The sequence below is a fragment of the Schistocerca americana genome, chromosome 8 (genome assembly GCF_021461395.2).
Source record: "Schistocerca americana isolate TAMUIC-IGC-003095 chromosome 8, iqSchAmer2.1, whole genome shotgun sequence".
NCBI lineage: Eukaryota > Metazoa > Arthropoda > Insecta > Orthoptera > Acrididae > Schistocerca > Schistocerca americana.
The window spans coordinates 124,804,097-124,819,369 of NC_060126.1; the positions used below are offsets into that span (position 1 = coordinate 124,804,097).

Consider the following 15,273-nt stretch of genomic DNA (forward strand, 5'->3'; position numbering starts at 1 on the left):
GAATGTTCCTTGAGCATAATGGAGCCCCCGCCAGCTTGTTTCGTCCTGCAGTACAGGTGGCATGGAGCTGTTCGCCTGGAAGACGACAGATTACCGCCCTCCCACTGGCATGATGAAAAAGGCATTGGGATTCATCAGACCATGCAACAGTCTGCCACTGTGTCAATGTCTAGTGTTGATGGTCATGTGCCCATTTATGTCGTAGTTGCTGATGTTATGGCGTTAATATTGGCACAAGCATTGGTCGTCGGCTGTGGAGGCCCTTCGTTAGGAGTATTTGGCGCATTGTGTGGTCAGTCACACTTGAACTCCACCCAGAATTAAACGCTGATGTTAGTTTCACCACAGTTCGCCACCTGTCCTGTGTTACCAGTATGCCCAGCTTATGAGGTCCGACATCTGAATTCAGGGGTGGCCGCTCAACCCCACGACATCCGGATGCGGTTTCAGCACATGTTGAAGATACTCGCCACAGTACTCCTCGAAGACCCGACAGCTGGTGCGTTTCCGAAATTCTCGCGCCGATCCTCCAGCGTATCAGAATCTGCCCACAATCAAACTCAGATAGACCGAGCACCTTCCCCATTCAACACACAGACAGCATACTCACTGATACTACATGCACCATGCGTGTGTCTGACTAGCAGTCATTCCTCACCAGGTGATGGTGTTATCGCCTGGACAAGTTTATATCGACAGTAGATCAGTGGTCACAATGTTCTGGCTGCTTAGTGTATGCAACCAGAAAAGCGAGTCGTCTAAACTCCGTCGTATGTGAGACCAAGAATTTTATCAATTGAGGATTATATACAGAAAATAGCTCCCAAGTGTGATGTGGCGGCTGCTAAACTAAAAATTAGTTATTCAAAATTGGAAGAGTGGTGTGTCTGCAGATGATATTTACATGTGAGCTGTTGATTTGTTCGCCATTGCAGACAATATTTTCATTTTCGAATTTCTTTTATAAATGTGTTTGAGGCCCCTGATTTACCCCTGTGTGAAATCTACTTTCGGATTTCGTCTTCCTTGTATTTAACTCTTGTCACAGTTCTAACGACATAACCTGCACTATAACGTTCCTACCCGGTCATAGGATTTTAAGACGCCGTATTGAAAGCAATGCAACTACGTAGAATTTGTGGCGTCCTTTGTTAACCGTAGCTCACGATGTCACTACAGAAAGCAAGAAGCTATGGCATCACATTAGTTGTTTGTGTGAATCGAAAGAGGCAGCGCTGTGGTTAGCACACTGGATTCGTATTTGTGAAGACGACGGTTCAAACCCGCGTCCGGGATTTAGGTTTCCCGTGAGTCTCTAAATCGCTTCAAGCAAATGCCGGGGTGGTTCCTTTGGAGGACACGGCCGGTTTTCCTCCCCATCCTTCCCTAACCCGATGATCTCGCTGTTTGGTCCTTTCCCCCAAATCAAACACCCAATCTTTAGTATGGGCCGTGCACTACAGGTGTTCTGCGGAATATCTGCAGTCATGTGTGAATATCTTTGCGCGAATACATTGTGTGGGTAGAAAAAAATGTGTATTTTGTAAACATAACCAATAGAAAATTGTTCAGTATGGGCAGTAATGTAAAGGAGCTAAATGAGGTGGCAATATTTTTACGGAGTGACTCGCGCATAGATGTGAAGAAAATTTCGCTGCAATATGTATTAGGTGAGACTTGGTCTATACGAAGCCAAAATTCTTGAAATTAATGGACATGTACAATGGTGTTAACTTGTCTTTTTTTTTTATTTTTTTTTTTTAACTTTAGGTCTTACCGGCACGGATGAAGGCCGAAAAGCTCTGATTGCGGTGCCAGAAATAATTGGCTCTTTGCTCAAGTTGACCGCAAGTGATAACACAAGCGTTGCGAAAGACGCATGTTTAGCGTTAATTAATCTGTCAGCAGACGAGTCATGTTCAAAAACCTTGTTGAATTTGAAGTGCCCTGACAAGGTAGTCATTTTATTTGTTATGTGCTGTGCCTATTTTTGTTTCAATTTTAAGAATGTGATTACTCACACATTGTTTATAAAGCGGAATTTCGACGTTAGAGGTAGATGTTGCAGTGATCAATGCATGAGGCTAAATCTGGACGGACAAAAGCTGTAACATACTCTGTCGTGAAAACAACGATTAAGAACAGTTGCATGTAAAGCCTCTACGCAGTTCTTGCGAGAAAGAGCAGCTGTAAAATAAACTGTTTGGCTGTTACGATCGTTCTTGCTTCCGCTTCAGAACTTTTGGATGTCATGTTCAACATATAATTATCACTGTATTTTAGTATGTATTGTAAGTTAGCAGCGAATGAAGTTTCTACAACGATCTTGACCAAGCTTTAAAATTATTTTAGCTGGTGGTCTCATGTCTTCTATGTTAAGTGCTTACTTCCATCATGTTGTTTGTTTTGTCACCAGTGTTCTCTTCACCATCTCACATTTAACAGATGACGAGACTGTTAACGTCAATCCCAGATTTAAATTACTCTCAACTTATTACTACTTTGCATTCCAGACACATTCTTTTGGTATTTTCTTATACAGGGCAGTTATATTTAAACTTTTGCTACCAGTACTTGAACCATTGTATGTGGAAAACAAGTTAATGTATGGGTACCCGACTTTATAGGAATGATTTGCATTGTTAGTAGTGTTAGTGTCAAGATTTGCTGTTGGATGCTGGTACGGTGTGGCAACATAGAGCTGAAACACAAGTGTCAGATGCATTACACTTGCAGACTGTCTGCACTGTTCTGCACAATGCGAGCTTTGCTTTACAGTATTCATAAAGCTGTTTTATCAAAAGAGCAATAGTAGGCCTACTGCTGCTCTTTGGAAGTATCATCATATTAAAGAAATACAGATATGTCCTCTTTCAACAGGTTCAACAACATGATTTAGACGTTTGAATTAACTGGCAATTTGGGAATTGCTCCTGGAGGCAGATGATCATTTGCACTGCAGATTGTTGAAGAAGTTAGTGTTGCCATGGCTGAGAATGCTGGATGCAATCTGTAAGCAGCGCACGAGCTGTGTTGTGACAGCTGAACATTCCATGGTATACCATTCGAAAAGTAAATCAAATAGTTGTGAATTGGTATACATATGAACTTCGTATTACTAACCAACTTTTGATGCATAATGCAGACATTTGAGTAGACTTTGCTCTTATGTTTCTTGCAAAAGTTGAAGTTGATGACATGTGGTCTTGGAATTTTGTGGAGTGATGAAGTACACTTTACACTGACTGGGGGACAGTGAACTCCCACAGCTGTTGCATTTGGGGATCATCACCATTAATAATGTTCATGCAATTCCTCTTCCTGGTGAACGTGTCACTGTGTGGTGTGGCTTCACAGCACAGTTCATGGTTGGTCCGTTTTCTTTGAGGAACTCTGTTGCCAAGGACATGCAACATGAACGGCACGTTACTGTGATCTGCTTTGCCAACATGTGATCCCTGGTACTTTGGACTCAGCTGTTTTGGTGCATGGTGGAGCTCTGCCTCATATTGCTTAAGAGGTCACTCAGTTGCTTTGTAAACCATTCCGAATGCTGTGGCCACCAAGATAACTAAATCTGAACTTGAGTGATTTCTGGCTGTGGGGTTACCCGAAGGACAGGGTTTAACAACAGGACACTAACACATATTGGAGGGTGAAGATGATCATAGCAATGGAGATGCAGGCAACATCCCACCAGAGATGTTTTGGGTCATAACAGTGCAACTCTAGTGTGGTTCCAGGCTGTTATGACTGAAAATGGTCATCACATTTAGCAACATGGAATGTTAACATGGTATGCAGTTAACAAATGCTAACCTCTCATGAGTAAATTAAAATGTGTTTCTTTCAAGGGTTTATTCATTATTTCTCTTCCAGATGTCATTACAAGTGTTTCCACAAAGTTTCATTATTCTACATTCATGTGTTTTTTCATGGGTTCCTGTCAGGAAGCAAAAGTTTAATTATAACCACCCCGTGTGTTAGTGAGACATGAACATGTTGTACAGTGCAACAGAGAAGGGGATAGGTTACTCTTGTTTACAAAAACATTAAGAAAATAGATGCACAGGATTGTATTTCATTCATCATGTTCTGTTGATTCAATCAATAAGGTGAACCTTCAGGGATGCAGAACGAGTCAGGATATACATTAACAGGCAAATCTTAGAAACTTAATCTTTATACTTATTGTCAAGAAAATATCACTGTACAACTTAATGATGTTCATGCTTAAGAAATACCAATGCATTGAATATGAAGAGTCAGATATTTTACCCATTATATCGTCAAAATGTTGGTCATAATCAACTCTTCTAAACCAATTATTTGGTCATTTTTACTGTGACATTGGCTGAGTGAGTCAGTGAGGACAGTAGATTTCACTGTTAAGTTTATTTCAGACAATGTTCACAAATACGTTCAGTGGCTGTCTAGACGTTATCAACAGCCTGTAAACATTGCTTAGCCAATCGCTGTGCCAAAACCACAGAAGGAGCCTCATCTAGTACAATCCTTAAGAAAATCATGACTCCTAGCATGTTTTGATGCAGCCATCAGCTGAGAGATATTTGTAGGCTATTGGCAATGCCTAGACAGACGAAACTAGCACAACCTCTAAACAATTTTGTGAGCATTGACTGACATAACATCTACAGTAAGTTCAGTGATAGGAACCCTGTCACCACTCAGTGAACTATAACAACACTTAATATAGACCCATTTAAATTGTCTAGAAGCCAATGTGTAAGTAAAGGAATACCCCTAGGAAACTGAGTAAAGTGGCACATTGGTTAGAACACTGGACTCGCATTTGGGATGACGGCAGTTCAAACGCATGCCTGGCGATCCTGATTTAGGTTTTCCGTGACTTCCCTAAATTTTTTTCAGGCAAGTGCCGGGATGGTTCCTTTGAAAGGGCATGACTGACTTCCTTCCCCATCCTTCCATAATTTGATGGGACCAATGACTTCACTGTTTGGTCCTGTCCCCCAAATCTATCAACCAACTCATAGGAATTTGTTTTTGTTGTGGTGGAGAAACAAATTGGACACTCTCTCCTGCATCCGCTCCAATATGAATCAAATCCCACAGTGTAACTACTTTTACAGATTGTCCTGCTTTGAATACTGTATATTTTAACTCCCTGTTCAAAACTTCCTCTTCCTGTTCCTCTGGCTTGAGCTGGTTGTTTGAGAACTTGCACACAGTGGAGATATTTTAGACCTTGTAGCTACAAACAGACCTTACCTTATCAACAGTGTCACTGTAGACATGGGTGATCATGATGTCATCATAGTGACAATGATCACTAAAGCTAATAAAGCCAGCAAGAAGGAAGAAAACATTCACACAGGAGGACTGTACAGACATATAATTGTTACTGTTGCACAGACAGAGAACATAGTAATAGCCATCCCAGGTGTAGAGCAACTTAAATAGTTGGAAACAGATGTTATCAGGATTGGATAGAATCCCAATTCAGTTTTACAGAGAGTACTCTGCGGCATTCACTTCTTCCTTGCATTGCATTTGTCATGAATCTCTCCCCCCAGCGCAAAGTGCCAAATACAGGAGATGACTCCTGTATGTAAGAAGGGTAAAAGAATGGGCCTGCGAAATTACAAACTCAAATCCTTAACATCAGTATGCTACAGGATTTTTGAATGTATTCTAAGTTCGAATATAATACATTTTCTTGAGGCAGAAAAGCTTCTGTCCATAATCAGCACAAATTTAGAAAGCAATGCTCCTGCAATATTCAGCTTGCCATTTTCTCACATGATATCCTGCAAACCATGCTTTCGGAAAGCATATGACACAACATCCCTCTGCAAACTGTTAACGAAGGAAGGGTGTTGAATATATACCCAGATATGTGAGTGATTTGAAGACTTCTTAAGTTACAGAACCCAGTATGTTGTTCTTGACAGCGAATGTTAGTCAGAGAGAAAGGTATCATAAGGAGTTCCCCAGGGTAGTGTAATAGGACTGTTCTTGTTCTCTATATATATAAATGATCTCACAGATAGGACAAGCAATCTGTAAATGTTTACTGATGACACTGTAGTATATGGAAAAGTATCATTATTGAATGACTAACGGAGGATACAGGATGACTCTCACAGAATTTCTATTTGGTGTGATGAATGTCTGCTTGATCTAAATGTGGAAGAATGTAAGTTAATGCAGTTGAGTAGGAAAACCAGTCCTGTAATGTTCAACACAGGTTTGTAGGAGAAAGAAACCCATAATATTCGCATGCAGCATTGTGTTGTGTTTAACCCAGTCACGTCAATGAAGTATCCAGGCATAATTTTGCAAAGTGATATGAAGTGGAATTAATATGTAAGGATGGTAGTAGGGAGGGTGAGTGGTTGACAGGTTTATGGGGAGAGGTTTGAGAAGGTATAGCTCATCGAGAAGGTGTAGTTCATCTACAAATGCATGTCAACCCATTCTTGAGTACTGCTTGAATGTTTGTTGTCCCCTTCAGATCATATTAAAGGAAGACATTGAAGCAATTCAGAGACACGCTGTTAGATTTGTTAGCAGTAGGTTGGATTTACATGTGAGTGTTAATGAAGTTGCTTTGTGAAGTTGAATGAGAATCACTGGAGGGATGACAAGAGTAATTTTGCAAAAAATATTGAGAAAATGTAGAGAAAGTGCATTTGTAGGCAACTCCAGAGTGATTCTACAGTCACTGATGTACATTTCATGCAAAGATCGCGGAGACAAGACAAGAGAAGTTAGGGCTCGTATGGAGGCATATAGGCAGCCATTTTTCCCTTACACCATTTGCGAGTGGGACAGGAAAGGAAGTGACTAGTGGTGGTACAGAATACCCTCCTCCATACACCACACTGTGGAGTATGTATGTAGGTTGTATACCAGTTCATGACATTACAGCTCTACCTCTACTGAACTGAAATTACTTGTGCCAAAGGGCACTACCTGACTCTCATCAACCTTTTACACATACAATATGTTGTGTCTAGACAAGACAGCCTAGACACAATGAGAGGAAGCCAAAAGGCACGCGCTAAGCCAAAGCAGGGTGCGTGAGGTCTGAAACAGGATACGTAATGAATGCTATAAAGAAAAGTACGTAGCTTCTGGAATACTTAACTTTAATCCATCCTTTTGGTACATCTGGAGATTTTGGTGATACAAGTGAGACTCTTTAGATACATGCAATGTTACTAATGGCGCCTTGCTAGGTCGTAGCCATTGACTTAGCTGAAGGCTATTCTAACTATTTGCTCGGCAAAGGAGCAAGGCTTCGGCAGTGTAGTCGCTAGCAAAGTCGTCCGTACAACTGGGGCGAGTGCTATCCCGTATCTCGAGACCTGCCTTGTGGTGGCGCTCGGTCTGCGATCACACAGTGGCGACACGCGGGTCCGACATGTACTGATGGACCGCGGCCGATTTAAAACTACCACCTAGCAAGTGTGGTGTCTGGCGGTAACACCACATTCCTCCCCCGCAAATCGGCGAACGGTCGTGTTATAAGGCTTCCGCCCGCCTTGGGGAGGACCCCATGTTGACGTATGCGATGAGGTGGGGAGCCTAACAACAGGCGAGGCTGTGCCACCCGCACCCGGCCATTCGGTCCGAGGGGAGCTAGGAAACGCCTGAAAACCTAGTCCAGGGTGCACGTCAACATGCGGTGTATGCGCCCGTAAAGAGACAGGAGGGGCCGAAGGGTCGACCTCCATTGCGTCGGGGTATCCGACGCGCGATGACGTTATGTGGTCCGGAGCGGGCAAGAGTTCCATGGCGGAGGACAGCTGGTCACGGGAATCGATCGGCGGCGCGTGACCCAGGGAGGCGCGTGGCGCCTGCAGCGAAGCGTCCACTGCGGGCGGCGCCGGCGGGAGAACAGGCGGCGGAGGCGGCGGTGGCGCGTCGCCATGGGGCAAAATGGAAGGCATCGTCGGTAACACCTGGGGATGAGGCGAGCCAGTAGATGGGTCCCCAGGGCGCTGACCGGACGGCACCGTCGCTGAAAGCAGACGGGGAGCGGCAGAACCCGTGCGACGACAGAGGCGCAGCTGATTGAGATGCCGACGCACCTCACCAGAGGCCCCCAAAACCAAGTACGTATCGCGCGGCCGAGGCAGCGAAGAATGTGCCCTGCGAGCCAACGCCGTGAACCTCGATAGTTGCGATAGAATACAACGTCGCCTGGAGCAAAAGCAGAAGTCTGCCGCTGCACAGTAACCTGATGCGGCGGATGCAGCAAAGACATCAAGGTTCGATGAGGACGACCGTGGAGCAACTCAGCCGGCGAGCGACCATTTCGGGGCTGAGAGCGATACGATGACAAAAAGAGCAACAACGCATCCTCCCGAGAATGCGACTCTTTCAACTTCAACATCTGTGACTTGAAAGTCCGGACCAATCGTTCAGCGGCACCGTTTGACTGAGGCGAAAACGGCGCGGATGTCAGATGTTGAATACCATTGGCCTGGCAGAATGACTGAAATTCGGCGGACATTAATTGTGGGCCATTGTCGGAAACAATAGTCTGCGGAAGACCTTCAATGCAAAAGATAGCAGACAACGCGTGGATGGTGGCAGATGACGTCGTGGAAGACATCCGGACAACAAAAGGAAAATTACTGAAGGCATCTACCAGAACCAACCATCGAGCATTCCAGAATGGACCAGCAAAATCGATGTGCAAGCGTTGCCAAGGGGAAGTGGCTTTTGGCCATGCAAAGACTTTCCGCGGCAGTGCGGATTGTTGTTCGGCACACGCCATGCAAGAAGAACACATATTCGTAATCACAGCATCGATTCCGAACCAAGTACAGTGCTGACGAGCAAGTTGTTTCGTTCGCGCTATACCCCAATGTCCTTGGTGAAGAAGCCGTAAAACAGAGGACTGTAACAAACGTCGGACCACGACTCTGGACTGATCATTATCAGAACGCAACAACAAAACACCACGTCGAACAAAAAGTCTCTCCTTGTGAGCAAAAAATCGGCGAACCAACGGATCCTCGATCCGAGACTTTGACAAAGGCCATTGCGTAGCAACAAAACGGTAGCAAGGACCGGGTCAGCAGCTGTGGCTGTAGCTACATGACAAAAATCAATCGGAAACGATTCGACCACTTCATCGGTTTCCGAATCAATGAACATGCAAGCAAGTTTGGAAGAATCGAATGTTCTATCCTCAGCAACAGGCAAACGGGACAACGCATCGGCGTTTCCGTGCTTAGCAGTGGACCGATACAAGATATTGTAGCGGTACTGCGAGAGGAAAATAGACCAGCGAATGAATTTCTGCTCTGTACGCGGAGGTACAGGCTTGTTTGGATGAAAAAGCGACGTCAAAGGTTTGTGGTCTGTGATGATGGTAAAGTGACGACCATACAAGAAATCATGGAACTTAGTAACACCAAACATGAGAGCCAAAGCTTCTTTCTCTATCTGTGAATAATTTCTTTGCGCAGAGCTGTACGCGGAGCTGAAATGGAAGAGGCATTGCGCACATTCACTCACACCTTGTGATTCTAATTCGTTTAATGTTCTTGCGACCTCATCACGCAATGCGTGGGGAACATTGCGCGCTCTGAAAAATTTCGGTTGCGCGTTTACTTTCAGTTCCAAATGTGCTTCATAGTTCTTAGCGCAACCAAGGCCCGGTGCAAAAATGTCTGCAAATTTTTCACATAGCCGAGAAACACTGGCGGAAGGCACAGTCTGATTCACTGATAGGACCTGATTTACTATAGACATTTTAAACAACTGAAATGAATCTAAACCAAACAAGTTCACTGCAGTAGAAGAACGAAGAACGTAAAATGATACAAGTTTTGTTTGTCCCTTATATGTTGCAAGAAGAGTGCACTGTCCTAACACAGGGATATTCTGACCTGAATAACTATTTAACTTAACATTTGCGGTACGCAACGGAGGTTTGCGCAGTTGTTTGTATGTGTCTTGATTGAGCAATGAAACTGCAGCTCCGGTATCGAGCTGGAATGGTATGACATTGCCATTAAAGTCCAAATCTACAAAAAGTTTATTGTCCTGCTGATGACAAGAGCGACTGTCTCGTGCAACTTGAACCGATACAGGTACAGCATCACTTGCGACTTGACGCGATTTCCGGCGACGTCGACGCACAGTATTTGTGGGACGAACACAGTCACTGTTAGAGACAGTGGCACTGGACGAAGTGGAATTAACTACATGAATGTCCATGGGCGAAGGTCCACGAGCCTGAGTGTCCTTGGTTCGATTCCGGCGCGAAGCAAAGGGCCTGGAATGATTAAGAGTGTCTGATCTGAGCTTTTTTTGGCAAACACTTTGAACATGTCCTTTTTTATTACAGTAAAAGCAAATAGCTTGGCGTGACGGGCAATTTTCACGCGAATGTCTAGTAGCACACCGCGGGCATTATTTCACTGCATTTGTATGCTGGCGCGGCACATCTGGTTTAGAGCGTGGCGGCAGCTGCGTGGACGTGTGCGAGGGCAGTTTACTGGTCCGTGCAGCGCGCCCAGCGGGCCGGTTAATGTTACACACGGCTGGCGAGGTTGCAAATGATTCCTGAGCAAAGTCAAGCGTGTCTTGTCTATCCAATATGTCTATCACTTGTTGAAGGGAGGGATTGACTAGTTTCAAAATCTGTTCCCGTATGCGAACATCAGAAACGTTCTGTGCTATTGCATCACGTACCATAGTATCTGAATCAGGGAGTCCACATTCACACTCAAAAGCACAATCCCTTGTAAGGCCTTGCAATGTTGCAACCCACTCCCTATTAGTTTGACCGGCCGTACGTTTTGTACGAAAGAACGTATACCTTTTTGCAACGACATTGACTGTTTCTTTGAAATAGGCATCTAAAGCAGACAAAATTTCTTCGTAGGACAGTGTTGCTACGTCGTGTCGGGGAAATAATTTCACTATCACACGGTACGTTTGCACCCCTACACACGCCAATAAATGAGGCTGCCGCTCGTTACCTTGAATTCTGTAGGCGGCGAGATGAAATCCGAACTGGCGTGACCACTCCGTCCATGTTTCCTGAGCTGGGTCAAAGGGCCGGAATGTGGGTGCAACAGCATGTTGTGGCTGCGGTAGCGGTGAAGCGGCGGCGGCCGCATCGTTTTGCAGTGCACGTTGACCCTGGACGAGCTGTCCAAGGGCATCCAATAACGCCTGCGTCTGCTGATTCTGCAAGCGATAAAATTCGGACAGTACATCTGACGAAGCCATGACACAAGTAAATGTAAGCAATTAGAAAGAACAAGACCCTTTGTTGACTCGTCGCCAAAAATTGTTGTGTCTAGACAAGACAGCCTAGACACAGTGAGAGGAAGCCGAAAGGCATGCGCTAAGTTAAAGCTCGATGGCGTGAGGTCTGAAACAGGATACGTAATGAATGCTATAAAGAAAAGTACGTAGCTTCTGGAATACTTAACTTTAATCCATCCTTTTGGTACATCTGGAGATTGTGGCGATACAAGTGAGACTCTTTAGATACATGCAATGTTACTAATGGCGCCTTGCTAGGTCGTAGCCATTGACTTAGCTGAAGGCTATTCTAACTATTTGCTCGGCAAAGGAGCGAGGCTTCGGCAGTGTAGTCGCTAGCAAAGTCGTCCGTACAACTGGGGCGAGTGCTATCCCGTATCGCGAGACCTGCCTTGTGGTGGCGCTCGGTCTGCGATCACACAGTGGCGACACGCGGGTCCGACATGTACTAATGGACCGCGGCCAATTTAAAACTACCACCTAGCAAGTGTGGTGTCTGGCGGTGACACCACACAATACAGCACACAAAGCATTGCATCTTGTCCCGTTCCTTATTGTTTGGTAAAGGTGCCACTGCACTCAAGGTATTGGCTTGAAAATCTGCTCCTGTGTTTTCCCAGACTAGTTTTGTTCTACTCTGTGCTACTATGTCCCATGAGATGGTTCTAAGGGACTGGACATGCAATTTGAGTGGCCTATGCTGGTCTATCGGTGTGTCTGGGAGCAATTCCATATTTTCAGCAGTAGTAATTAAATCGAATGATTTCAGTCAAGCTCTGCTATATGGCATTTCAGATCAGTTTCAGCAGTATACATCATAGCTGCTGCTATCTCAAGGAAGTAATTCCTCACAAGCATGGAAATCTTTCACTTCTGTTTTAAGTTCACTGATGTCAAACTGAGTGTGTGCCCATTATCTCCGTGTGCTTCACCACAGTCTACAATGATGTGTGTCTGAATTTCGTACTCAAAAGTACATCTTGACTTGCCACAGATACCCGTAACCCCCGGTTCAACAGAAACATGCCTATTCCTCCTCTTACAGAGCCAATCATTCAATAATCTGCCATTGATTCCTCAAAGGTTTCCTATGCTTACAGTCAAGGATATTACAGCATAGTTGTTGCAATTTTTCTGCTGTTGTTTAATAGCTGAGTATGAAATCCACATTTTGTCCACCTGCCTTCCTCACACACAAAAATCTGAGTCTCTCATTTTATCTGATCACTGTCTCTATTTGTGCGTAGACCTTTGCAGTTGTGACAGCTTCATGCAATGATTTCAGAAACTCTGGTCATACCTTAAAGGAAACTTCAGCAGGCAAAGCTCTATTGAAATGTGTTGGCCACTCTTTGTTCTGCTTCATGTTGAAGGGCTCGTTAACTTTATCATTGTCTGTAAGTTCATAAGTATTGATAGTAGTTTTAGTAATTCTGTCCACAGAATTTTCTATGGACTCCTTGTCTCTGAGGTATACTATTCAACTTTTCTCAATAGTACCTTGGGTGTATTTTATCTCCGATAGCATTCCAGTAATCCTTCTTGCATATCCTGGAAGGAATGATCTTCTCATAACTTTTCACAGCACATAAGATTTGGCTTTGCATCCCGTATTAAGCCCAATGCAATAATTACTGATCATTCCATCCTCCTAATTTTGTGTGTGTATGTAGGCTGTCTACAAATGCCAAAACATCATCATGGGACGATGTTTCGGCATTCCTTACCTAAAAAAGAAGTCTCTAATGTGGCATTGGTAACATCTAGGATGGGTAAGGAAATGCTAGGGAAACATCATTCCCAGCTGTCTTCCCACAGCCTCTCTAACTCCTGATGCAAGTCAATATTATCTGCTTGCAGTTGAGCTACCTGATCAAGCTAGTGCTGGATTTCCTCCTGGGTAATCACCTTCTCCCCCATAATGCGTGTCTGTGCTTTGCTTACAGTTTACCAGTGAACAAAAAGTAAGCACAAATAGCAAGTGGAACACAATAAAAAGTGGAAAAATTACTCTATCAGCCCACACAGTATTCCCAATTGACAGTTACTTGCACCCTTGATGAGCACTGCCGTTGAACTTGGGATTATAACACCCAGAATGAACACTATTTTCATTATAGGATTGGTGATATTCTGTCAGATATCTTGTAATAAAAGAAATTATTTTGGATAGATTTTAATGATCCTCAGTGTCTTTTAAATTAGTCAAACTCTACATTAGTGATAGCTGTTTGAGTTTTAATTTTAATAAGCTGATTAGATTTTTGGATCTTAAGTTCCATGATAAATTGATATGACTACCACATATCACGGAGTTACATCAGAAAGAAGTGTGTAAGCAAATGAGTTTAGGGAACTAATAAGTTTTACAAGACCTTTGTTCAGATCTGATTTGAATATATTTGCACACTGTATGAATTTGGAAGGCAGACATATTGAACTACTCTATGCTGTTCACCATGATCAGGCTGATAAGTGGTGTCTGTCAAACCATCCTGAGACCCATTGTATCCACTGAGACAGGTGACATGTCCTTTTCTCATGATGAAATATGCGCTGAGGATCTTATCACTGTTACAGCCATTGACATACAATAAAATTACTGAATGCTTTGCAAGCAGCTATTTAAAATCAGACAGGTGTCAAGACTGTGCAAGATCAAAGCACAATAATGTCTAATGAGATTAGCAGTGACAGAATTTAGTATTGCCAATCAGGCCTTTATTAAGTCACTGTTATGGTTAAATAAAAGGCTCAAACTGATTTTATAAATGACAAAACACAATAAAAATTATATTTTCAATTAAATTTTCACTTTTTAAAAATTTTATTTCAATTGTCCATAGTGTATTTACAGTTTGGAATGGCGATATACCCAAACAGGTATCCATTCTAGAACCCACTGTCGTTTTTCTGAGTGTGTTTTTGAAATTCTCCATTCTTTTAATTTGAATGAAATAGCTTCTTGACTGACAGAGTGCAGCAGCAGGGGCATTGTTGCCATCATGCAGCCAGTCACATTTGATAAGGTTCTGAACAAACCTAAAAAATTAGCATATGGTGCTTTAGAAAGAACTATGGTTGGCTGGCCCCTCACCAATGAAATGCCAATCACAAAGTTAATCTAACTGAAGTTTAATAATTGCAGTGTACATGGCACACAGCTTTACACTATCTAAAGTGGCCCATAAATGATCGAACCTGCTTGGCAAGTATCACATGAATGATGAGAAATGGGACAGGGATTCATGAGATTTTACCCCCCGTCATGCATGCTACGGTTGTACATTGACCGACATGCTTGATGGCTGCGATTGGCTGTTTGCCCTCTAGCTAACTAATTGACAATGACTGCATGTGTTTATTGATGTTAATATCAGTGTTTCTTCTTTTTGAAAATGCGTAGTGAATAGTGCAGTTTCTGAAATGTGATTTGTGACTGAGAAGGAATATACCTTACAATTTATTTCTCTGTACAGAGAATTTTTGGAGCCGTGGAAAATACACAGCAATGAATACATGCACAAAAGTAAAAGATCTCTTGCTGTCAGAAAAATGACAGAAACAGAAGTGTTACGGAGGAGAGCGTAAAAAAGAAAATCAGTATTTTGCATATGTGTCCTAAATGTGAAAGTAGGAAAATAAGGAAGAGCAGAGTGCCAGGTTCTTCCATAGATAAGTTTTATGCACCAGCTCTGTAGTATTACTATGAACTTAAATTTTTGGAAGACAAATTGGAGGAGGAAGCGGGAATAAGTACCAGAGGGGGGGGGGGGGGGGGAGGAGAGAGAGAGAGAGAGAGAGAGAGAGAGAGAGAGAGAGAGAGAGAGAGAGAAGAAGGTTGTACATCACATGTTTATTTAGTGCTTCATGTATTGTTACATAAGTGTGATTTGCAAATGATATAAGGCTTACATTACATTTACTGAAATCATTTTTCTTTGCAAGGATCTGCTACTCCTGTATTGTAGTATTCACAGAAATTGTCTCTAA

At 43.3% G+C, this 15,273-nt stretch overlaps 1 protein-coding gene across 2 annotated transcripts in view; it reads left to right on the forward strand.

Moving 5' to 3' along the window:
• The first annotated feature begins 1,498 nt into the window (after positions 1-1,498).
• Positions 1,499-15,273, forward strand: part of LOC124545383 (protein HGH1 homolog) — an 80,687-nt gene continuing 66,912 nt past the window's right edge. Inside the window, exons 1-2 of one of the 2 annotated variants that reach the window (XM_047124292.1) lie at positions 1,500-1,670; positions 1,771-1,955. In XM_047124292.1, the coding sequence (XP_046980248.1) occupies positions 1,574-1,670; positions 1,771-1,955 (282 nt within the window). In that variant the 5' untranslated portion in view covers positions 1,500-1,573. Of the gene's footprint in view, positions 1,671-1,770; positions 1,956-15,273 lie in introns of both variants that reach the window. The other variant, XM_047124293.1, reaches the window with a different exon arrangement.